Here is a 25698-nt window from a genome sequence, read left to right as displayed (position 1 = left end):
CTTTTAAAAAACAAATTGTTTTGCCATATCTTAATCTTGGTAAGATTTGCTGAAATCCAAGCCAAGACAAATATGCATAGAGTTTTCATTGTCTATATAGCTGCGATTATTACTTCATTGAACAACTCATAATTAATGCTATTTGTCACAAAGAGCAATTTCCAAACAAACCAAAATGAAAACCAGTAAAGGCACTTCAGCCACCAAATTCATTCATCTTCATCATCATTCTGGATCATGAATATTGACTTCTAAAATACCCCAACAGTAAAGCACATCCCTCATCCATACTTTCAAAGCACTCTATGGCGTCACTTCATTTTATTTGCACCCTCATGTCCTGATATATTCTTGCCTGTGGCCTTCATCTCCCTCAGTTATCCAAAGGTCCCTGCTTCCTCAAAGAACCCCCCTTTCCTCCCTTGCCATCCATTATACCCATAATTGCCTCACGCAGCTGCTCTCACTTCCTTCAAAATCCCTCCATAAAACCCACCTTTTCTGTGGTGTAACTTCTTAGTCCCATTCCCCTACCAAAACTAAGCCTAGGTATATAACAACATTTGATTTATATACTGCCCTTCAGGATGACTTAACACCCACTCAGAGCGGTTTACAAAGTATGTTATTATTATCCTCACAACCTGTGAGGTGGGTGGGGCTGAGAGAGCTCCTAGAAGCTATGACTGACCCAAGGTCACCCAGCTGACTTCAAGCAGAGGAGTGGGGAATCAAACATGGTTCTCCAGATTAGAGTCTCGCGCTCTTAACCACCACACCAAATTGGCTCCCTTATGAAACCAAAATGAACTAATATTGTTCTGGTTTATTCCTGCATCTAACATTCTCTCCTCTCTTTGTTATCTTCATGATCTCAAGTTTTAGATTGCAAGCTCCTTTGAATCATATAGAAATTGCATACACTGTCCAGCTCCTTATCTAACACAGCTCTTTGCTTCTTCAATGTGGACCTGAGTGCTCCCTGTCCCTTTTTCTGTGTAAACCTCTGGAATCCGAGAGTGGTCGAGGACAGCAATTTATTAGTACCCCTCAAACAAATTTTGGTGCATGTCTGAAAAACAGTGCATGTGTTAACAGTAAGCAGGAAACTACAAAAAGGACCATATAGCAAAGGGGTGAGATCATTCTACTATAATTTGATTGCTGGGTGGGCGAATTACCCCTATGCAAACAAGACCAGGTGAATGTACTTGTATTGACATATAAAACACCACAAATTCAGGGGAAACACACAAGTGAAAACCACAATTTTTAAAAATGTTCTGTTGTAAGGCAGTGATCAGCAATGGAGATAAGGAACATGTCACTGGCACTGCAGTATAGCTCATAAAACAATTGAAATGTATCATGGGTACTGAGACTTGAAATTGAGACTTACAGAGGATCTCACTCAGTAGTCCAGACGTGGATTACATGGAAGATAGGTGGGCCTTGACCTCTATGCCCTGTTTGTTGGCCCTTCAGGGCAGCTGGTTGGCCATTCTGTGAAACAAGATGCTGGACAAGGTGGCCCACTGGTCTGACTCAGCAGAGCACCTCCTCTGATGTGCTTATGTTAGACCTTTGTCAGTTCTTTAAGGGGATGAGATTTCTACTTTGGAATGTGAGAGTGAGTGTGAGTATGTGTGTGAGTAAAAAACACACCACCACAGTCGTAGCCTCTGATGGCATTATTTATGCTTTTACTTTCACTCTTGCTCAGACATCACAACCTCTTTTCCTTTGTTGTTTTGATAAATTCACTCATGGTGTTTCAAACTCTTCTTTCTGGTGATATTACACAGCAAGGTTCAACAGCATCCTTTAGATCCACAGCATTGTGAGACAGACTGCGCAGACACTCTTGCCTCCATCTGCTCCACTAATTTAAAGGGATCTCTGATCTTGTCCTGTGTAAGAAGAAAACCAGAGTAAAAAAGGATGGAGTTCAGTTGTTGTATTCCTTTAGCTGGAAGGGGTGTATGAATAGGAGAGCTACATGCTAAAAAAGCACCAACCATCAGGAGAATACAATGCCCTGTATATTTTACATATACAGTGCCAGAGATACTGCTTTTTCTTTTTAATTGTGTTCTTAAAAATGTTTTAATGTCCATGATTATATACACAATCTTCTAACATGACATTCAGGGCCTGCTTTTTTCTATCCCCCTATCTTTGTCTCTCTCGTATCGTACATCTGCTTCTCTTCATCTATTTTGCAACCCCAGCATTAAACACCTTAAATATTTTTTAATGTGTTGTGTTCACTGAAACACAAGTCTTCAACCAAATGTTAATGAAACTTCGCCTTGATCTACTGGACACAAATACCGCAAAGCAGAGACACCTTGCACCAACTCCATTTGAGAAGCTCTGAATTTTCCATTCTTTTCCCAGCCTTTGAGGGGGAAACAGTAGTTTGATATAGTTAATCTGCACAGGAATGAAATCCATTTCTTTTCATTTTATTCTGTTAGCATGCATGGAACCAGCCTGTGACATCCAAGTCACCAGCAAGGGAAAAATCACAAAATGGCAATTAGCTGAGTAATGGACATGCAGTAGGTGGTGCTGTTGTGTATTTCAGAACAGCAGAGTGTGTGACTGCAGTTTGGATCCTAAATACCATCTCAGATGGAAACACCTACTAAGGCATTTTTGCAGGATAGAAAGGGCATTTTAGATAATTCTATTCTGATGCACCCAGGGGCTTGTGTTAAAGATAAACAACTATACAAATCACAGAATCACAGAGTTGGAAGGGGCCATAGAGACCTTCTAGTCCAACCCCCTGCCCAATGCAGGATGAGCCTAAAACATCCCTGACAAATATTCATCCAGCCTCTTCTTGAAAACTGCCAGTGAGGGGGAGCTCACCACCTCCCTAGGCAGCTGATTCCACCTTTGAACTACTCTGACCGTGAAAAAGTTTTTCCTCATATCCAGTTGGTACTTTTCTGCATGTAATTTAAGCCCGTTGCTTCAAGTTCTATCCTCTGCTGCCAAATTACAGCCTTTCAAATATTTAAAGAGAGCAATCATGTCCCCCCTCAATCTCCTCTTCTCCAAACGAAACATTCCCAAGGCCCTCAGCCTTTCCTCGTAGGGCTCATTCTCCAGACCTCTGATCGTTCTTGTCGCTCTCTTCTGCACCCTCTCAATTTTGTCCACATCCTTTTTGAATCCTTGCATTTTAATTTTATAGCATACACTAAGAGATAAATTCTGCCAAATAGTTCATCCAGCAATTTTGCTCCTTTTTCTAAGAAATGGATTTTAGTGAAATACAGAAGTAAGAAAAAACTTATGTGCAACTGCTACTTTGAATTCTATTCGGTAAGATATGCTGTTATGAAGCTTTCCTCTTCCAATGTATGATTCTATAATGTGTTTAATATCTTAACGTGAAAGCAAATGCCTCATTGCTCTGGTACTACCTTCCCGTAGTTAGTTCAGACCAATGCCTTCCAGTCTCTCTCATCCAAGCTGCCAGCATTAAAGCCAAGCAGATTTTTCACCATCTGTGCACCATAGGCACTTTGTTACAACATAGTGGTGGGGAGACTGTTTATGGTCTTGTACAATCCTGACTGCATCATGATCCCACTGAGATGACTCAAGACATAGTACAATGTTTATGAGCTAGAAATTCTTGATTCAAAGGCTCTATGGAGCCATAAACTTTCTCAACCTCCCATCAACAGGACTGCGATAACAGGATTATTGTAATGATAATTTTTGCTGGATTGTTGTAATGATTATCACAAGAATGCATAAAAGTGCCTCTCAGAATTTTGAGGAATGGAATAGATTTGGAGCTAGAAGACAGTCTGTTTAAATAACTACACAACATGCAGATTTCTGTATCAGCAAGTCACACAAGTTCATGTTGGAGTTTTACTGGCGTGAGTCATCCCCATCACATTGTATTCTAGATTGCTACAGTAAGTATTACAGAGTTTATCCTCACATTATTCCTTACAAAATCAAAAGAGAATATATATTCATCCTTATCTATATGGTGGAAGGTTGGAAATTGAGCAAAAGTAACTGATTTTAAATTTGCTGATTAATACAGCCTTGTCTCAAAAATGATAGCTATATTTAGATGTGTCTATGATAAAAGAAAAATGTGCATAAACCTGGCTTCTTGGACGCCTTTCATATATCTCCCTCTTCCCCCTCCCTTCTAATACTATGAATCAGAGTTCAGCATGAACCCCATTTGCCCATGAAATATAACTGTGGATACATGGGTTAGCTGGAGTTAGTTTTCCCTCCACTAAATTTCAACCAGGGTTTAATCCAGGCTTAGACTCTCAGTTATTGGGGGAGGGGGAAAACTTTTATTAACCCACATGCCTGCATTCCAATGCTTACAGGTAACTGAAGTTATTGTTTAAACACTATTCTCAACATGGCGTGAAAAGAGGAAGATGGAATGAGGTCCACCGTTTTCCTTAACTATGTTTATACATGACATCTGAATGCAACCTAAGTTAACTAGTCGCTGGTATTTTAGCTCAAGCTATGCAATTATGATAAAGAAGTTATGCTTTATTATGAAAGGACATTTCTTTCCTATAGAGTTTCAAGGCAGAATTAAGCCTTTTGGACTTCACTGTAACATACACACACACACACACACCTTCAGCTGTTTATCTAAGAAATGCATTCCAGGCCCTCAGCCTCTCTCCCTTCCCACCCGACCCCAGAAAGTACAAGGTTAGGCTTTCTAGGACACACAGCTGCTTGGCTTCATCAGATGAAGCCAGGGGGAGGGAAGAGGTATCTTGTAGATAAGCCAGCCCCCAAATAGGGTCAGGGCTGACATGCAAGCTCCAATTAAATCTACTGGATGTGCAAGAAAGCTCCCAGGGAACAAGACTCTCAAACATTAGTGCTTCTCAGTTGGTGATTACAATATACTTGCAAATGATCTCCTTTCATTAGTGTAATATTTTTACTCCTCAACATACATTCACAATCTGTGTGACTACAACTACACAGTCATATTCCTAGATTAATGCAGAATACATCTGTGTTATCCCCCCTTACAAATAGCTTATGCAATCAATTCAATTTCCATTTGTATTCAGAAAAGGAGCCAGAGTGGGGGGGGGGGGCAGGAACAATAAATACAACAGATTAATCGGGAACTTCAATGACAAAATTCGTCTGAAAAGAGGAAAAAGAGTTCCCACAAATTTTGATTAGCCCTTCAAGAAGGAGGACAGGATCTCCTCTCTGGTGTCACACTGAGCTTCAGAGGCCCAGGAAAAGAACAGATGGTGGTCCCTGCAGTCCCACTTAAATTTGAAGGCATTCGGAATAAGCAAGACCTCTTCAAAATTCAATGCCGTCAGATATGAGCCCCAACCCGTCTCTTCTATGGCTCACCATATTAAAAGATAGGCCTATCCTTTGGCAATCTGGAAAGCAGGTGTGTAGACTCCTAGAAGTACTGCAGTTCTTTCCCCTTTACACTCTTTGGTCATCTACCACAAGTGCAAAGCTAGAGGGCACTACCTCCGATCTGCCAAAAAGGGCATGTCTGAAAATAGCATGTTACTGAGGACCTTTTCTTCAACCCATGTCATATCTCAAGATACCTTGAGTCCCCAGGGGTGAAAAAGGCAATTTTACCCCAGCAGATAAATGTGTGCATTTGCAACTATCATTGGTAAGTCACAAGGAATAAGTCCTGATCATGGGGAGAAAAACTTAAGAAATCTGCAGAGATGTAATTAAACTGAGCAGCTCTATCTGCAGTGGAGGATGCAGCAGTTTCCTTAGACCCTTAAGAACAGCAGTTTTCTTTGATCTTTTTTCCAAAAGAAAACCCTGTAATATTTGAACAGCAGGTATAAAAGCTGTTCAACAGGTGGTGTGGGGAAAACAGTTTAATCATTTCTTATTATGCAGAATTTGAATCCATTACTACCCCCTAACCAAAGTGGTGGCTCACCCATTCTGCTGGATCCTTGCCCATATTCAGAGCAGACATATTCTAAAATTTAATTTCACATGAGTTCAGTGTACAAGAATGAACTCCAGTAATAGTGTTTTTTCTTAAAGTTGCTCTGGAACAATTCAAGCTCATTTTGGAATGGCCATGGGCAGGTAAAAGCTCACATGTTTGGATGCTTCTCCATACAAAACATCTCCTGCACAGAGTACACTAGCATATCTGGGATCCTTCTTACTGATATCTAGTTTTCTATCTGAAATAATTTGTACATGGCTCAGCGTTCAGTCACATAAGCCCCCACTTGCCATCTGAAATTGTACAGCTCACTGAAAGCACAACTGGACAAGATACTGGAGATCAGCTATTACAGTTCTCTACCTTTTATTTTAAAGCAGCTAGGGCGGGGTGTGTGTGTGTATCATTCTCTCCCTCCCAATAGGGCTAAAACAGGAGAAAGGAGAACTTCTATCAGAAGAATGACATAGGAAGGAGCATTATATTCCTGCATTCCGCTTCACCTCAACAGTCCTGATCCAAATCAAGCCCTTCTTAAAGATGCAAGAAGATACAGTTAACGGTCACATCTCCTCCAGGTGTCTCCTGAGAACCAGGCCTTAGAGAGAAAAGACTTTTCCTCTGAGCCCCTCAACTGTGGGGCTTCTCCACTACTCTCTTCCAAGTTATTGGCTTCAAAATTCTTGCACAACATTCTAGTTTCAGTCCTATGGAGGAGCATAATAATGTAATAATAATAACAACAACCACATTCAATTTATATACCACCTTTCAGGACAACTTAAAACCCACTCAGAGCTGTTTATAAAGTATGTTATTATCCCCACAATAAACACCCTGTGAGGTGGGTGTGGCTGAAAGAGCTCTGGAAAAACTGTGACTGACCCAAGGACATCCAGCTGGCTTCAGGTGGAGGAGTGGGGAATTAAATTCGGTTCTCCAGATTAGAGTCCCTGCACTCTTAACCACTACACCAAATGGCTCTCTGCCAGCAGCATCATGCTACATGTGTTGCTAGCAGTCTGGTTTACCTATACACGCAATGCTGTATGAATGCTGCTCTAAATTGAAACAAACCTTACTTTCTCATGACTACAGCCTTCAGTGATTGGGAGCTTCTGCCGTATTGGATTGATCAGGAACTTTGTAGCAAATCTGGAGTTCTGCAAAATAGCTGCTGTCTCCTCATCCACTTCCACCACTTCTCCTTGCTGGGAGGGGAGAAAAGGAAAGGGAATGTAGAAAAGTTGAAATGAGAAAACACTATAGGTCAACATGCTTTGCTCACACCTGGTTCAGTTCTCAGCATCTTCAGTTCTCAGATCACAACTACTAGGAAAAACTTGAGACCCCAGAGAGCTACTGCCATTCAGAATAAATGCTACCAATGATCTGAGTCAGTAAGGCAGCTTTATACATACATAACTATCAGCAGGCCAGACAGGTAGGTACAGAACAAGCCATTTATGATAGTTTCCATTTTGCTTCTTACAACATCTATTATCCCCTCTCGCTCCAAGCCTACAGCCATCTTCTTTCTATACTCTTACTATATATGGTACTACCTAGAGACTTGTTCACATATCCCTATCACTCACTGACTAAAGTATCAAGTGATGCCTTGTATTTTGATCTGTGATGACACAACAGTGATGGATCTTAGCCCATTCAGCAAAGAGAAACAGGGCCAAACCATGGGTTAACCACAGATGCCTGCTGGGTAGAGGTCATGCAAGGACAGGCAGCAGTCAGGGACTCTGAGGGCAAAGGGGAGCAGGCTCCACTTCTTAGGAAGCCAGTTACATGCAAGTGGCCATGTACAAATAGATTATGATGGGGTTGGTGGAGGTGGGAAAGCTCCTCTAGGTGAGGTGTCTAACATCTTAGGAGTGAGAGCTTGAAGACAAAGAGGGCAACAAGCAAAGGGGGCAGAACTGCCGCTGAGGGGTGGGTGGCACATGCTAGGGAGGAACATAAAAGGATGCCATCCAGCATAGTTTGAGGCTGGTAAATGAGACAACTCCCCTCTCATAGCTTTCACTAGATATGGGGTGGAATTTTCACAGTTTTGTTCCACAGGAAGGGATTAAAATAGAATTTTGAACCATCAAACTTGTACCTTGAACTTGTAGTTAACATCAAACTCTAGTTCTTTCTCGTGTCCTATGATTCCTCCATTGTAAATAACTTCACACCTTTGGGCTGAATCATCCAGGGAGATCTTAAAGAGGCGGAAAGTGGCAGAAACAAACTGGCAGTCACCTGCAACGAGAACACATAGACAAGCCTTAAAGCCACTCTCAGAGGCAAGGCAGCACCAGTCCTATTTTAAAAGCAGTATATCAGAAGTAGAGAGAAAGAAAACAAAGTAGGCAGCTAATTAGAGGCTAATTTAAAACAAGATCTAGTAATAAAAGCGATCAGTTCATTCAGAATGGATGAGGACCACTACCAACAGTTTTTAGATTAATTCTTAATAGAATTAGAATCTAGTGCAAGATAAGCAGATACAACAGGACGTCACAGAAGTATAAGTGAACTGACTGACATCCATAAGAATATTAGCACCATTATCACATGAAACATAGTAATTGCTATACCAGATCTGAAATACTGAAGCTGCCTACTTTATTGAAAGGAAAACTGTTGGTAGTGGCCCTCATCCATTCTGAATGAACTGATCCCTTCTATTACTAGATCTTGTTTTAAATTAGCCTCTAAATATTTCTCCCCACCATTCTGTTAAAAATATAAAAGCATCAATCTGGTAGATGGAGATCTCACTGTATCTGATGAAGTGAGCTCTGACTCATGAAAATTTATGCTGGAATAAATGTTGTAAGTCTTTGAAGTGCCACTGGACTCCTGTTTTATTTTATGACTACAGACTAATATGGCTACTTCTCTGGAACTCTTTAGCCAGGAGACAGGAAATCCATGGCCAGGATTCCAGTGAGCATAGATCCATAAACCAAGGGTGTAGGGGAGGAAGACCAGTAGATGAGTGCTTAACCCTATCAACCATATTTTTTTCCTTTAAAATGTATCTTCTGCCAAATCTATTTTCCCCATGAGGAAAAACATATTGTATGTTTTCTCTCAGGTGGCAAAAAGCACCTGGAAAGGAACTGAAAAGGGTTAAATGTATTTCCCTTCCATGCTGCTTAGCAACTTGCTCTCTTCTTCACCCCTCCCCAAATGGTTTAAGGGAAGAAAACAAACAAACAGAGATCCTGTCCACAGATTTCAGACATCATAAGTGGTTTGGCCATAGTAAAGAAGTGGCCCAAGTCTGTTGAAGGTTGGGTGAAGAAATGGTGTAAGGAGAACGTATTCTGAGCAAAGAATTTGGATTATTTTAGTGCAACAGGATACACAGGGAAGATGCAAGGAGCCATCTCTTTCTCACTCACACACATTCCTCCCATCATGCAGGACATGGCTGACACCCGCTTAGTCTCTCTCTCTCTCTCTCAGGACAGAGGTGTTCTAAGGTAAGGATGCTTTGTTCCATGGAAGGACACAGCTACAGAGATTTAATTTAGCATACCACAAAGCAGATTTTTCTTACCTACAATACTTTCCAGCTCCTTATTACTGATGGTTATTCGAGATGCTGTCACCAGTTGAACCGGCCAGAATCCAACATCCTGAGCTATTTTGTACAGATCCTCCCACCACAGGGCTCCACCTAGACACTCACCTAAACATGGCACAATGACAAAGGGATCTGATAGAAATGTCCAGGAAGCATGGGAAAGACATTTAGACACAAGAATACTGAAAGGTTCCAAAAAAAGGCATTTTAATCACTCTGGGTTCCTGTTTCTATTTGGCTGCTGATGGGTAAAGACTGCCATTCAATTAACTTTTTAAAAACCAGACTCTTCACTAGTCAAAAGAAAAGATTATATTTACATGTATTAACATAAACATCACATTTTGGGTACCTAAGAAAGGTGGAGTCTCTCTGAGCTCCAGAAAAACCATTAACACACATTAAAAATGTGCATACATGCAACAATTTTTATATAGAACAACGCAGAACTTTTTTTCCTCCTTTGGAAAGTGGTTAAACAGTGCAGGTGACCCCTCTGAGTGGGGAGCATTGGACACTCAAGGTGGGTTCTGAAGATCCAAGATAGGATCCTAAGGTAAGTGTGATGTAGCAGTTACAATGTCAGATTAAGACTTGGAAAACTCAGGTTGCTTCTACATAGATTTTTGCTCTTTGTCATTGTCTCCTAATCATCCAGTGTACAGGTATTCCCCTCATTTGCTCCAAGCTTTCAGAAATCTGGTATGATATATTCTTTGGAAGGATGACAGTCCAAGCGTGTTTACATGCCACATGGATGAAAAGGTGCCAATTTCTGCAGGTGTTACCGACATCAGTACCATTTTCTCTGCTGCTGCCCCTTGCAGCTGCCATTTTCCCACCCATATAAGAAGAGGGTTTTTTTTCCAGATTCTAAAAAAACCCTCAGTAATTGCTATATCACTAGCATGAAAGAGACCAGGCATGAGGGAAGGAGGACAATGGAGGCCATGGGAGGGGGCTAAATCAAGAAAAATGTAGGAGAAACCACCATGCGGATGAAGCAATTGAGTACAGCATGTGGATACACCACATCAGAGCACAATGTGTACAGCAGCAATGAAAGCTAAATGGAGAATTGTCACTATGTGGCAGTAGCCTCGAGCTCAAATCCCATTCAGCAATGTAGCTCACAATGACCTTGTGCTAGATGCTCCCTCTTATTTCAATCCACCTCACAAGGTTGTTGCGGGGACAAAATGAAGGAATGGACAACCATGTCCATGTCTGAGATGAGGAGACAGATAAAATCTGATGGTGGGGGTATTCCCCCCTAGTCAAAATCTGCACAGATTGAATGCTCCCTTCATTGGCCCCCATTTATCCACAATGGGGAAGATGTCACACACAGTGCCCCATCATCTCAATGTAATTTGAGAAGAGAACTCAGAAGAAGCTGATGATGATGTCAGAGCTATCCTAAACCATTCTCTTCTAACACCAATGTGAGATTAAAATCCAAGTCCAAAAATCCTTGCGCCCAACAGCAGGAGGTATGCAGATAAATGCAGAACACAATTGTTGCTATGTCTGGGGCTCCTAGAAAGTAGCTTGGTATTAGAAAAAGAGGCAGAGTTCAAACATTTTGAGAAACATTACAGGAGAAACCATCGAATGAGAAGCAGCTCGAAGATTAGTTGTCAAGCAAGAATATGCAATACTGGATTTGGATCCCAACACTGGTTTTCCTGTGGTCAGGGAGGGATTCTCTCACCCCACAAGATCCTATGTTTCCTGATCTCCTCAGGCAGGTCATGGCTGGCATACACGTCACTGAAATACATCTCCCCGCCTGTCTGAGAGAGAGAGAGAGAAATGGGAGCCCTAATCACAGCAAATAAATAAATAATAAAAACTGTCTCCAGAGCTTGATAGGAGAAAGAGGGCATGGAAACTGACTGGGTTAAAGCCAAGGAAACGGCTAGACTGGGACTGCAGTGCCAGTTCCAGCCACTGTTCACTAGGCGATGAATATGGATATGTTATGTCTTCTACAGCAGTTCAGTCAATCTAGACAAACTAAATTAACCAAGGTCTCTGGATGCAGCCCAGGCAGTCTCCTTGTAGGAAAGTCAATCATCCTCACTTTGTTTATATAAACAGACTCTAGGAGCAGCTGGGCAGCAAAGCACATAGCAGGCAGTGAGACCTGTGTTTAGGACATCACTCTGAAATTTCTGACCAGCGACTCTTTGCAGGCAATGACCTACATGAGCACTTCTGTCCAGACACTGAACTCAAAGTGTTTCAGTGTTGATTTACATATGGCTCAGATCTCCTTCTCTCTGCAAAGCTCTCTATTATCTCTTTTGGCATTATAGTCTGCCTAAGATGCATTTCACAATCAGTTGTCTCTTTACCTTTAACACTCGATAGGCCTCACGCAGGACGGCTCTTTTATTGGGAGACAGGTTAACTACACAGTTGGAACTAAACAGGAGACAGAAAAGTTATTTAGACTCTTTGAAGAAGGAAAACAAAGGGCAGATTTTACTATATCAATAAGAACAAGACACGGAACACGGCAACACAGGAGTTTGGATTCCCCAAACTGGTAATGGTTAGGAGAAATCTTAGCACCCTTTTTGTACATGAGGAGTCCTGCTCTCTTCCCCTAGCCCAGTCTGACACAAGAATGGAGTACAGACTAGTAGAGTTAAGATGATTTTCAATGGACATAATTAAAATTCAAATTAGAGAAACTTTCCTGATCTAGGTCAGGAGGAGTTTGCCTCCCAAAGTGGCCAGCAATAGGACTGAAAAATGTGTTTCCCAAATATACTTGCTAGGGATGAAAAGCCAAGGAGGGGCATTTGCAGAAGACAATCATGAGGCAAGAGGAGGCAGTGCATCACCATTCCCACACCCACTGACTCTCCCTGAAAATGCTGCCCATGACCATTTCCCCCACAACTGGGCTCCTTCCAACCTCAGGCCTCAAAGGAAAGCATAGTAAACAACGATGCCAGAAGGTGAGGACATCTGTAAAAGTCACAGGGTACAGAAAGGATCAAGTAACACCTCCTGCCCAGATTCTTCCACGCAAAGGCTCCAAATGCATTAGGAAGCAAACATAAAGTTGGGAGCCCAGGGCCTTCTTTATGTGTAGTCAGAGACTACATAAAAACAGTGATGAACTGTCATAGGAAGAGGAATGCGCAAACTGGGGTAAGAGTGGACTGTAAACTAAATATGAGCAGTCAGTGTGATGTGGTGGCAAAAAAGGCTAATTCAATCTTGGGTTGTATCGAAATCGCAGGAGGTCATAGCCCCTCTCTATACTGCCTTGGTCAGGCCGCACCTAGAGTATTGTGTGCAGTTCTGGAGGCCTCACTTCAAAAAGGATGTGGACAAAATCGAGAGGCTGCAGAGGAGAGCGACGAGGATGATCAGGGGTCTGGAGACTGAGCCCTACGAGGAAAGGCTGAGGGCCTTGGGAATGTTTAGTTTGGAGAAGAGGAGGTTGAGGGGGGACATGATAACTCTCTTTAAATATTTGAAAGGCTGTCATTTGGAGGAGGGCAAGGAGCTGTTCCAGTTGGCAGCAGAGGGTAGGACCCGAAGCAAAGGGCTTAAATTACAGGCACAAAGGTACCAGCTGGATATTAGGAAAAACTTTTTCATGGTCAGAGTAGTTCAAAAGTGGAATCAGCTGTCTAGGGAGATGGTGAGCTCCCCCTCACTGGCAGTTTTCAAGAAGAGGCTGGATGAATATTTGTCAGAGATGCTTTAGGCTGATCCTGCACTGGGCAGGGGATTGGACTAGATGGTCTGTATGGCCCCTTCCAACTCTATGATTCTATGACTGTATTCCTTGCACTTTCTCCATAGATTAGTGAGTGTAAGGTCCGAATATTACCTCTCTCACTAACTCAGGAGGTAAATCAACCTCTCTCAGGTGGGAACCATGTTACACAGATGAGCGCTGGGAGTTCCATGTTGGAATTTAATTCTCAGGAACATAGGGGCCGGATTTGGATCAGGACCACAGACTGTGGAAAGAGGGCCCAGAATATAGTTTACTGTGTAGTTAGGACCTTGATCTCAGCTCCCTTCCCCCAAGTGTAATATTACCTACCTACATTACAGGGTTGCCCTGACCTGGATAGCCCAGGTCAGATCTCGTCAGATCTCGGAAACTAAGCTGAGTCAGCCTTGGTTAGTAATTGGATGGGAGACCTCCAACGAAGATCAGGGCTGCAGAGGCAGGCAATGGCAAACCACCTCTGTTAGTCTCTTGCCTTAAAAACCCCTGCTGGGGTTACCATAAGTCACCTATGACTTGAGGGCACTCTCCACCACCACACATTACAGGGTTTAGGATTACAAGATAGCATACATGAAGCAAATAACCACTTAAGCCACTATACAGATGCTAGAACCCCAACATGAAGACTAATGATCCAGAAAGATCTGACGAAGAGAGCTGTGGTTCTTGAGAGCTTATGATACAATAAAGTTGGTTAGTCTTAAAGGTGCTACTGGACTCTTTACTATTTTATGAGCCAGAAGAGTACCCACATGACAAGGTCATAGCTTCCATCCTTGAGGCCTGCTGCTCCCAGATCTTCTATGTATCCAAGGATGAAGTTTACATTGGGATTCTGGTAGTCAAATTTGTTCATGTGGTAATCAAGGTATTTCTTTGCCACTTCTACCTGAAGTAGGGAAGTAAAGCAACCAAAGAATGGACTTAAAGTAAAGAGAGCTAAAATAGAGCTTAAAATATCTTTAAATAAACATTGCTGCTGCCACTCCACAGACTCTCACTAATCTTCAAGGATCTGTTCATTAATTCCATCCCTGCTGCCTTCTCGATGCCAGCCTACCAGTTCACCCTTTCCTCTCCAGACTGTTCTCCCGATATACTATGGCTCCAGTTGCACTGGCTGCTTTTTTCCAGTCTGCATGCAGTAGTACAAATACTTCCCTATATCCCTCATGCATCTTAGGAACTGGATTTGCCTTCCATAATTCTTTGCTGCTGTCCTGAGCCTGATCAGATGGTCTCCTTAGGTGTTGGTTACCTAGCCAGCAGGCTTGCAAAGGAGCTTGGAGGTTGAATCACAAAGCTAGCGTGAAGTGAACCTAAATAAGTCCTGAAAAGGAGGAAGGTGAGCAAACCAGAAAAGGAACTTAATTTTGACAGTTCACTATATTTATTATACATGTATTTTTAGGAACTTTAAGAAGAATAAGCTTCAGTAATTAATCATTAATGATAGGGTTTGGGTAGAGAGCAGCTAGCTAAATAGCATAAATAGCTAAATAAAATAAACTCCACAATGTAAAGGGCTAGAGACTTTGTTTTAAAACAAAATTGGGAACTAGTAAAGTGTAGCAATAAATGTTATAATACTATAGCAATCTAATAATTCCTGATTTTTTTTAACTCAGGGTGTGAATGGAGGTTATGGAGAATGACAGCAGTGGGGGATGAGGCAAGTAAGATGGTGCTGATGTGAGCAGAACTCACAAAAATGCACACCTTCCAATCTACATTGTGTCCGAAGGTGCTCTTTTACAGCGATCTTTCCAAAAAGAAAATCAGGCTTCCAAAAAGGACTCCCTATTACAAGAATAAACACATCTTATCACAAGGTGTTCCTTTGCAAGATAAGCAGTAACAGACCTCAGGGCCACTTTACACTTTTACATAATAAAACTGAGCATGTGATTAAATAAGCATGTGGTGATGAGTATGCTGAGTGTTCGTACATAGAAGCAATACCTGTGTAACAGGTAACCAATTAACTGAAAGTAACACAGGATGGAGAATGGGAAATAGCAATAAAGAGTTACAAAACAGCAGGCTGTACATGGACTAAGGTGCAAGAGTTAACATGGAAAAAGTAGACTAAGAAGAATGTTTAGTGGTTGTGTACATCTTAAGGATAAGAACAGGAAATAGCCATGCCCTATCTACTTCTGACAATCAGCAGGTAAAAATTCCTGGTTTGAATCCACTGGAAAAAACCAAGTTTCTACCTGAGCTTCAGTCATATCTATTCCAGTGACATGTCCATTCTCCCCAACTAGTTTACTCAGCATGTAACAGTCTCTGCCACTTCCACTGCCCAAATCTAATATCCAACAGTTTTCTAGGCACTCTGGGATCACCAGGCCACAGCCGTAGTACCTAGGGGAGAGAAGAAATGTTAAATTAATATGAAAAAAATGGTAGGATAAAATGGTGGGATGTGTCAAGTAGAGGAACAGCTATATCATATCAGCATCATGTCACAAGAGATATAAAACTGTTATGATTCCACCTGCTGCGCCTCAACATCTTTCTGCCACTGGTGAGTAATTAAAAACTAACCATGAAGTACTATTCAGAGGTACTCCAGTCTAACCCCACTGAAATCTAGACTACAGTGACTTTGTGTGGGACTGAACTGTTATTCAAGTTTTATTCTGTGGCCAAAGTTATATTATATATTTTGACAAATTAAATAAATAGAATGAAAGGAAAACAGTAATGCAAGCCAATTTTAAAAAGTTAATCTTGGGAGTTTATACAGCAACATGTACAATCTTAACAATAAGGTGTCTTGTTAAAAAACATTTGATGTATAGCCAATCTTGCTGTTTATTAAAGGCTCAAAAGTCCTCTTCTAGAGTTTTTATGCATATGGAAACAGAACAAGTTTTCTATCACTACTCTACCACACTGGCAAGGTCTTTAGAGTATGGGACATTATTAAAACAGCTGCTGCTTCACAGAAGATTCCACTGCAGTTGGATTCCCACCCACCCCCACTCCGCCCCATTTGGAATGAAGAGGCGGACACCAGAGTTGGGATATAAAGGGCCATTTTATTGAATAATGAAAAAATAACTTGCAAGCATGGAAAAGGCCTAACTAGCAGTACAGGTCAGGCCCTGGGGTTGTTCTTGGACCTCTACCCTGACCTGTCTGGGTGACCCACCCTCTGCCCCGGGTGCGAGTCAGCCCTCGTATGGCTGTGCCCCTGCCTGGCCAGGTGATGTGGTTCACCCCCTTAAAGTTCCACCCCCAGCCGCAAAGGTGGGGGAGGATTGGCTTGTCCAGGGGTTTCCCATTAGGGCATTTGTCCTTGCCACTGGGTTGTGAAGCAGCTCTTGACAGACCCCAATTCCCCACGAATGGGGATATGCCACGGGTGCTCACTGGCCCACTGCTTTCCCCCAACTTCTAACCGGCCTGAGAGTGACTTAACAACCTACCTGAAGCCAGATGGCCCTCCCTGGCCGGAGCCCTTCTTGGAAGCCATTTTTTAAGATCCAGGTCCAATGTACTAAACGCAGGAGGTGGTCTGTTCTTAATCACCACACCAAACAGGCCTGAGGCCCGAAGCCCAACTAGAAGAAGGAGTACTGCTCTTAACCACCCAGGCCTGAAGTACTAAAGTCAGGAGGTATGTTCTTAACCACCAAACCAAACAGGCATGAGGGCCACATAGGGTTGCTAGGGCTAGGCTGGGAAATTCCTGGAGATTTTCGGGCTCATATTACTGTACCCCGGGCTGCAGAGCCGAATGAAGCGGGCAAACTGCATCACATGTCAGGGAAGGAGCCGAGGCTGTGCGATCTCTCCTCCACCAATCACGAGGCACAGCTGACTGCTGGGGGGGCGGGGCAGAGTGGCGTTATGAGGCCTCTGTCTCCACCCCCCCGCCAAAGCCCTGTCCACCTCCACCTCCCTCGGGAAGACAAATCCCACCCCCACCCCCAGCCAAGCAGCTGTTGCTATGGCTGGGGAGTGCAGCATTTTAAGTCCTGGGAATAAATTATACAACTACTAGTTCATTTATTGCCATTATTTATAGCCCATCTTTCTCACTGTGACTCAAGGCAAATTATACAGGGCAAGTCACTCAATTGGTCTCCCATCATTTACCAGTCTCAGTTCAAGGTTTTGGCTATCATCTACAAAGTCCTTCATGGCCCAGGTCCCTCATACCTACAGGACCACCTCTCTCTCTATGGCCAACCATGACAGCTTCATTCATCTGAACAGGGCCTTCCACACATGGAAAAGTCAACAGCTGCCCATATACATGCATTCTCTATGATGGCCACCATCTTATAGAATAGCCTACCTGAAAAGGTACGGAAAGTACCTGCTGTCCTGGCTTTCCACAAACTATGCAAAACTGAATTGTTCAGGACAGCTTCTTTACACCAGTTATAGGACTGTGTTCTATAGAAATGGTTCAGAGAGATCTGCTGGAAAGAGATAGGAACTGTAGACTATATTACTATGTACTGTCTGTTGCTGTAAGTACAGTCCTATTGCATAGTTTTCATGCCTTGTAATATGTCATGTCAATTTGCTTTTGTTTCAGCATGGTTTTCTGCTCAGTATCAGATTTCTCCTTTTTTCTACAATACTTTCCCTATTGTATTGTTTACTGAAAGTTCCAGCTATTGACCATATTGACCTACACTGTGTAGGTCCTGAGTCTCAGTGAGAAAGGCAGACTATAAGTAACATAAATAAATAAGTGCAATCCACAGGATGGGACATCTAATTCACAATGAAATAAGATTAGATTGCAGAGATCTGAAACCAAGCAGAAATCTGAGACAGAGCTGAAACAAAGCAAAAACTCTAACACGACACATGAACAATACAAAAATTACAAAGTAAGATAATACATACATAACTGCCAGTATGTAGTATACACTATAGCATAGCCTACAATCCCTACCTCTTTACCAGAAGCATCGTTCTGAACCATTTTATTTCAATACAGCTGTATTATCTGTGTAGAAAAGCCTACCTGAATAATACAGTTTTGCATAGTTTGTAGAATGCCAGGAGAGTGAAAGCCTTGATTAGAGAGCTGCTGTAGCTCTCTAAGTGGCTGGGCTGGGGTTAAATGGCTGGGCTGTGAGTCAGCAGCACTCTGCTGGTTTAAATACCACTACTGCCATGAACTCAGTAGGTGGCCTTGGGTAAGCCACTCCTCTGAGCCCTAGCTCCCCCGCTGTATTGTGGGGATAACAACAACACTGAATTTGTTCACTGCTCTGAGTGGAGAACTAATCTGTCTAGAAGACAGGCATAAAAGCTCAGCTGTTATTTAGTTATGCGCCTAATCATAAACATAGGCTTCTTTTTGACATGATGAAGGCAGTGGATGATTATTACACTGAAAACTAGTAACAGCGACCAATTTTTATTAGAAGAAAAGTACTCTGGAACCAATGCAAACTTCCTTTAAAAATCTGCATGGACCCTTAACTCTTAGGCCAACCACTTATAGTCTACTCATACCAATCAAATAAAACTTTAGTTATTTAATCTACTAGTGAAACATTTGCAGCTCCAATCTTTTGTTCTTAATATATTCTGAATACTGAAGGATCTAAGAGTTTCCTAAAAGGTATATAAATATAAAAATGCATGTCGTTTCCATGATATAACTCAAGTAAGTGAAGTTCAGTCAAAAAATTAAGACAGTACTTTGCTGAGACTTCTTCATGTACACACTGGAGCGCTTCTCTGACAAATCTGGGCAAAGGTCTTGCTGTAGTAAGGCAAGAATTGGTTTTGAGGTCCTTTGTTTTCTTCACCTCTTTGCCATAGTAATCCTGAGGAAAAGAAAGTAACACCAGAGTTATAAACAACAATATTCCTCCCTCCAAGAAAACAAGGCCTAAAATTAGAGCAGAGGCTGTCTTTTCCCCATAGTTCAGTGGAAAAAGAAGTCCCAAACAAGGTGCTAAATTTCTTTCCAAACCAATTCTAGTTTATCATTCATACATTCTGGCAAATACTTGTATCTGAAGAATGGAGCTTTGACCCTCAAAAACGTATACCCTGAAAATCTTGTTAGTTTTCAAGGTGCTACTGAACTCAAATCCTGCTGTTCTACTGCAGACCAACATGGCTACCTACTTGAAACTGGCAAACTTGACTCTAAATACAATTACAATGCAATCCTGAACAGAGTTATACCACCAGAGTCACACCACTGAAATCCATGGGCCTAGAAGGGTGTAACTCCACATAAGATTCTACTGCCACCACTGCAATATTTATTTATTTATTTAAAACAATTTGTCACCCCCCTTTCTACTATACAGGAACTCAAGGTGGCTAACAATATAAATAACTAGCTTGATACCCGTACTTTGCTACAGTATTTAACTACTTTAAATCCAGTTATAATACTTACGGGTATGTAACATTTTTTGGTTTGTATTTTTTTAGTTGGTTATGTAGTATAATAGCATAGTACCTGAGCTTCACAAAGTTATTTGAATAAAGCAAAGTGTGTTGATGCTGAAAACTGATGAAGTGAATTTCAAAATGTAACAGTTATTGAAGAGATTTTAAAAGGAAAAGATTGTAGTGCAATAAATAAACTGAAAAATATGTACAACCAGTTTTTTTTTCTACTGAAGGACCTCTTTGTAGACCACATCGGTGATTTTCCCCTCAGGTGCTAGGATCACCAGGCTGCTGGGTGAGCTCACTCTGGAGCAGGCCACATAGAACTGCCCATGTGAGAAGCAGTCCTCCCTCAAGTCAATTCCTGCCACCTTCAGCGTCTGCCCCTGGGACTTGTTGATCATCATAGCAAAGCAGACCATGAGGGTGAACTGCAGTCATTGCCATACTGACTTTTATATAAAATCCCTATTCTTGTACCATCTTGTCCTGTAGCGTCTTTCATCAACTGTCTGCAGTTTCCTTTACCTGATTTTTACCTCAGAACACAGAGTTCCACAGCAGACGAATCAGAGGGGGGGTGGGGTTGCAAGCAGGCAGGAGCCTGCCAGCCACACACAGGGCCGGCGCCAGAGTTTCTGGCACCTGCAGCCACTTCTGCGCGTGCGCTCTGAGCGCGCACGCACGCCACAGACTGCGTGATGACGTCATCCTGCGGTGACATCATCATGCAGCGCAGGATGGCTGGGCCGGCGTGCAGAAGCTGCTCCGTGCTCCGCACGCTGCCCCAGCAGCAGTCTGACAGCTTCTGCGCCCGGCTAGGGTGTGTGGGAGCGGAGGAGCACACAGCGAAGCTGGCGTGGCCCCGTGCCGCTGCTGCCGCCACATGCCCCAGCCGGGCGCAGAAGCTGCGAGCCGCTGCTGGGGTGGCGCGCGGAGGCTGCTCCGTGCTCCACACGCCACCCCAGCAGCAGCCTGATGGCTTCTGCGCCCGGCTGGGATGTGTGGGGGCGGAGGAGCACGCAGTGGAGCTGGCGTGGCTGGCTGCAGCCCTGTGCTGCCGCTGCCGCCAGCCCCATACCCCAGCCAGGTGCAGAAGCTGCGAGACGCTGCTGGGGCGGCGCGCGGAGGCTGCTCTGTGCTCACCACGCCACCCCAGCAGCAGCTCGCGGCTTCTGCGCCCAGCTGGGGCGTGTGGTGGCAGCAGCGGCACGGGGCTAGCTGGCTGCAGCAGCAGCTGCAGCCCAGTGTCGCCAGCTCCGCTGTGCGCGCCTCTGCCCCCCACACCCCCTCTGGAGTCTCTCCAGTTCCCTAGCGCCTGAGGCCACCGCCTATCTGGCCTCAATGGGCAGGCCAGGCCTGGCCACACAGGAAAGCCAGGCCCCACAGGGACATTGGCAACCCTAGTGAACTTTTAGGGGAAGACTGGGAGGTGCATTTCACCTCAGAACACATTCAGTGACTCCCAATAGCAACTGCATACTGTTTAGAATGTGAGGGTGAGGATCAATCAGGCTGCATACACATATGACCTCTGTATTCCAACTGTCTGGGGAGGGGAATGAGGTTTGGAATGTTGTGAGCCCCAATCAGTCCGCATATGCAAATAACTCTGAAAGGCTGGCCCAGTCAGGGAAGAGTGGCCGAGCTGGCAGTGGCCAGGAGGAGTGCAAGCAGGCAGCAACCTTCCAGCCACATAGGGAAGCTGTTTCCCTTTGGGAAAACACATTTTACCCCTTTTTGCCCCCTTACAGGGTAAATTTCTTAAAACCCCTTCTTAGTGGGGGTTTATATCATGAAATGAATGTTCTCCCCAAATTGCATGTTTCTGGGTCCAGGGGTTTGGGCTGGGCGTCGATGAGTCAGCCAGTATGACACTTGTCTTTATATATATATAGAAGACACTCACAGATAAAAATAAAGTTTAAAAACAACGCAGTTTAGGACTGCCAGTATCATAAAACCAAAGTTAATTAAAAGCAGACCTAAATAAAAATGTCTTTAGCTGGTTCTTGAAAATTGATAGTGAAGGGGTCAGGCACACTTCCCTGGGAATACTGTTTCATTATTGTGGGACTGCCTCTGAAAAAGTCCTCTTGCGTATCCACCAGACGAGTTTTTGAATTGATGGGACAGTCCGGATGGCTCTCCCAGGAATTTTAATTCCTGGACAGGAACATATGGAAGAAGACAGTCCTTCAGATACACTGGTCCCAAGCCAAGTAGAGCTTTAAAGGCCAAAACCAACATCTTGAATTGTGCTCTGGAGTGGATTGGTAGCAAGTGTAATTGCTGTAATATTGGGGTCACATACTCCCAATAGCTAGCCCCAACCAGCAGTCTAGCCATAGCATTCTGCACTAGCTGCAGCTTCTGAATACTCTTCAAGTGTAGCCCCAAATAGAGTGCATTGCAATAGTCCAGACTAGATATAACTGACGCATGGATCACTGTTGCTATCTCTGAAAGAGTCAGGAACAAGTTCAGCTGATGCACCAGCCAAAGCTAAGCAAAAGAACTCCAAACCACCACAGCCACCTGCTTTTCCAAGTCGACTGCTGTGTTGTACAGCACTTTCAAGTGGCAAAGCAGACTTTTCAAGGGAAGAATAACGCCATCCAAAACAGGAGAGATCTCAGGTTCCTAGTCTGCCTTTCTACTAACCCAGAGAACTTCTGTCTTGTCAGGCTTCAGTTTCAGATTGTTCACCCTTGTTCTGCCCATTACTGAATCTAAGCATCAGTTCAGAACGTCAAACCATCCTTGGAATTAGGTGGAAAAGTAGAAATGGTATAATCTGCATATTTGTGGCACCGCAGCCCAAACCTCCTGATGACCTCTCCCAGTGACTTCATATAGATATTAAATAGCATGAAGGATAAGGTCTAACTTCGCAGAATCCCACAGGCCAATGCCCAAGGGACAGAGCAGGAATCCCCCAGAACAACCTTCTGAGACCTATCTCCCAATAGAACTCAAAGCACCGTAACATGGTCCCCTTAGTCCCAGAGCCAAGAGGCAACTCAGGATACCATGGTTGATGGTCTCGAAGGCTGCCGAGAAGTCCAGTAGGACCAGCAGGATCACACTCCCCTTGTCTAGTTCTAGGTAAAGGTCATCAACCAAGGTGATCAGTGCAGTCTCTATTTCAAATCCTGGCCTAAAGCCAGATTGAAATGGGTCCAGAAAATCAGTCTGTTCCAAGAATCCCTGGAGCTGAAAAGCAGCCACCCTTTCTAACACCTTCCTCAAGAATGGAAGATTAGAGAGACTGGCCGGAAGTTCTCCGACATAGTAGGGCTCAGGGAGGGTTGTTTCAACATATGTCTAATTACTGCCTCCTTGAGCATGGGTGATACAATTCCCACTCTCCAGAAAGCATTTACCATTTCCCTTATCCACTTGCCCCCCCCCCCTGGCAGTTTTTATCAGCCAGGAAGGGCAAGGGTTAAGAATACAGGTAGTTGGTTTCAGCTCTGCGAGGATCTTGTCCACAGCCTAAGGCTCCACAAGCTGAAAGGTATCCATATAAACTGGACCTGCAGGTACCAAAGGTACATCATCTGAACATGCATCCATGCTAGCTTCTAAGTCAGAGTGAATCTGGGCGATTTTGTTTACAAAGTAAATAACAAATTGACCAAGAAGAGCCAACATGTGGTCAGAGCCCAGTTTCCTGGGGCAATAATACAAAAGCCCCTGAACCACACGGAACACCTCAGTTGTACAAACAGATACAAAGGTCGTGGGGAAATATTGCCTTTTTGCCATCACTGCCATAGTGTCACTTCAAGTTTTCCACCAGCAGTGCTCTTTGCCACTGCTTAACACACATACAAACTCCAACTCACTTTCTGAAATACCACCCATAGGGGGGTTTTTTGGCTCTGGTGGCTTGGGTCCAAGACAGAAAGGCTGATTAACCCAGTCCTCTTCTTAGCCTATACAGAACCCCCTTTCATTTATCTCAACATCTCTTTTTTCAACTAAGCAAGGTGATGACAAAAAATGCAGGCTTCCCAATGCATTGTCCCCAGACTGAATGGGTGAAATCGACAAGACAAACTCTGATGAGGAAAGCCATAACTCAGGCAATCAGAACAGTAATGTACAGAGAGACCTTCATGGATTGAATTTAACAGGGGCTCCCCAATGGGCTACACTGGACAGGAATGATGAGGGAAGACACGAGCATTTTAGAAAGTAACAGTTCCTGCTCGGCCAGTGATACACCCCCCCCTCCCCGCCCCGTTATCAATCCTCTCACCTGCACCTCACTGTATATCCGCTGGGCAGCCACTACAAGGAAACAAAAAGAGCCTGTCAGAAGATTGTGAAGGTTCCTCACCCACTCAACTATATTATGGCGGGGGGGGGGGGCGCTGAACCTTTACTGTCTGCGCCCACCCAAGTCCCTGAGGCTTGGGTGCACGCGACCCCTCCAGCCACGGTCTTTCGAAAAAGAACCTCGAAACCAATTTCCCCCTCCCGTTAGAATTTCTTTCCAGCCGTCAAGTTAACCCTGAGTTGCGTCCCCCTTACTGTGCGACCTTCACAACCCGAGCCCGAATCCCCGCAGTCAGGAAGGCTCGCAAATTCGAACAAGCGGCCTCGCGTTTAACAAAACAGGCGTGGCCAGGGCGCCCTGCGTCTTAAAGGAGAGGTTAAAACCAGGCGCCGAAAGGCGAGGCGGTTGGTTTGTGTTGGCGACGCTGAGCCCAAGGCGAGCTTGGGCCTTTCCCCTCAACGCATCCACTTCCCTCGGTGTTAGCCCGTGCCTGTTCCGCAGACGTTTTTATTGGAATAAGGGGCGTTAATGGGCCAGCTGCTTTATAGACTGTGGCCGCGCTCCATTTTCATTGAACTTGTTTTTGTAAGGGAACGAACGGGAAGCATCAAAGTGTGGGAGAGGACCCAGCTAAACAGGTTGATTATTACAAGTATGAGCCAGTGAGGGGTACTGGTTAGAGTGGAAATCTCCACTGGACAATGAACTGACTGGATGGCATATAGCCCCTGGCACTCAGCATAACCTTGCTCACAGGCAGAGGGCAAATAAGGCACCCTATGTATGCCAGCCTGAGCCGGCAGGGGGAGGTGCATGATATACAAATGCCAAACTCTGCAGAACACATTCTCTGCAAACATTCCTGAGAAACGAAATGCTGCATTTCAGTAACTGAAGAAGGGAGCTTTGACTCTCAAATGTTTATACACTAAAAATCTTGTTAGTCTCTGAGAGCCAAGCTACAAGTGGCACCTTACACAGGTTGGACACTTGTCAGCTTCCTTCAAGTTTTGATGGGAAATGTAGGCGTCCTGGTTTTACAGCTTGGCTCTCCATTACAGCTGCAAGACCAGGATGCCTACATTTCCCATCAAAACTTGAGGGAAGCTAAAAAAAAAAAAAAAAAAAACTTGAGGGAAGCTGACAAGTGTCCGACATGTGTCAGGCGTCACTTGTAGCTTGGCTCTAAGAAGCCAATGGACTCTCATCCCACAATATGTCCCATATTGGTAAGTTTCTCATGTCTTCTTATTGACTGAAGTAAAGATAGCCTAGAAACGTGCCTACCTTACCTGTCACGATAGATAATCTGTCATACAACTCTCAGGCTGATTCCGCACACGTTGGATAATGCACTTTCAATGCACTTTATCAATCGTTTGAAGTGGATTTTTTGTTCCGCCCACAAAAAAATCCATTCCAAATGATCTATAAAGAGGACTGGAAGTGCATTATCCAACATGTGCGGAATCTCAATCTCCACAAGTAATCTAATGAACACTGTCATGCTTTCCAGCCTGGGGCCAATGCACCATAATACTGTGGTTTGAATAATTAACTAACCATCTTCTGATGATGCATTTCTCTGATAATGTGGATGGATGCAAATCAGCTAATAGGAAGCAGATGAGTTGCTAATTCTGGGGAATGAAACCAGA

At 43.7% G+C, this 25698-nt stretch overlaps 1 protein-coding gene across 2 annotated transcripts; it reads right to left on the bottom strand.

Moving 5' to 3' along the window:
* Window positions 1-1686: 1686 nt before the first annotated feature.
* AS3MT (arsenite methyltransferase) lies at window positions 1687-24533 on the bottom strand. 2 transcript variants are annotated; one of them, XM_054984084.1, is made up of 11 exons: window positions 24295-24533; window positions 24020-24051; window positions 19042-19169; window positions 15576-15726; window positions 14109-14245; window positions 11948-12017; window positions 11302-11383; window positions 9561-9692; window positions 8109-8251; window positions 7072-7200; window positions 1687-1910 (listed from the first exon to the last, which is right to left on the bottom strand). In XM_054984084.1, coding segments are annotated over exons 1-11 (1104 nt in total). In that variant the 5' UTR covers window positions 24296-24533; the 3' UTR covers window positions 1687-1811. The 2 variants fall into 2 exon arrangements, with proteins under 2 accessions (XP_054840059.1, XP_054840060.1); XM_054984085.1 differs by lacking the exons at window positions 19042-19169; window positions 24020-24051; window positions 24295-24533 and adding an exon at window positions 16797-17190.
* Between the last annotated feature and the right edge of the window lie 1165 nt (window positions 24534-25698).

This window comes from Eublepharis macularius, chromosome 6, assembly GCF_028583425.1.
Source record: "Eublepharis macularius isolate TG4126 chromosome 6, MPM_Emac_v1.0, whole genome shotgun sequence".
Lineage (NCBI taxonomy): Eukaryota > Metazoa > Chordata > Lepidosauria > Squamata > Eublepharidae > Eublepharis > Eublepharis macularius.
This window is presented reverse-complemented; position numbering and strand designations above follow the sequence as displayed.

Excerpts from the sequence above, each read along its gene's own strand:
- AS3MT (XM_054984084.1), bottom strand. Across the intron at positions 11,384-11,947 it reads AGGCCTATCGAGTGTTAAAG|ACAGGCGGGGAGATGTATTT; the intron begins GTAAAGAGACAA and ends TCTCTCTCTCAG. Across the intron at positions 8,252-9,560 it reads GGAGCTGGAAAGTATTGTAG|GTGACTGCCAGTTTGTTTCT; the intron begins GTAAGAAAAATC and ends TTCTCGTTGCAG.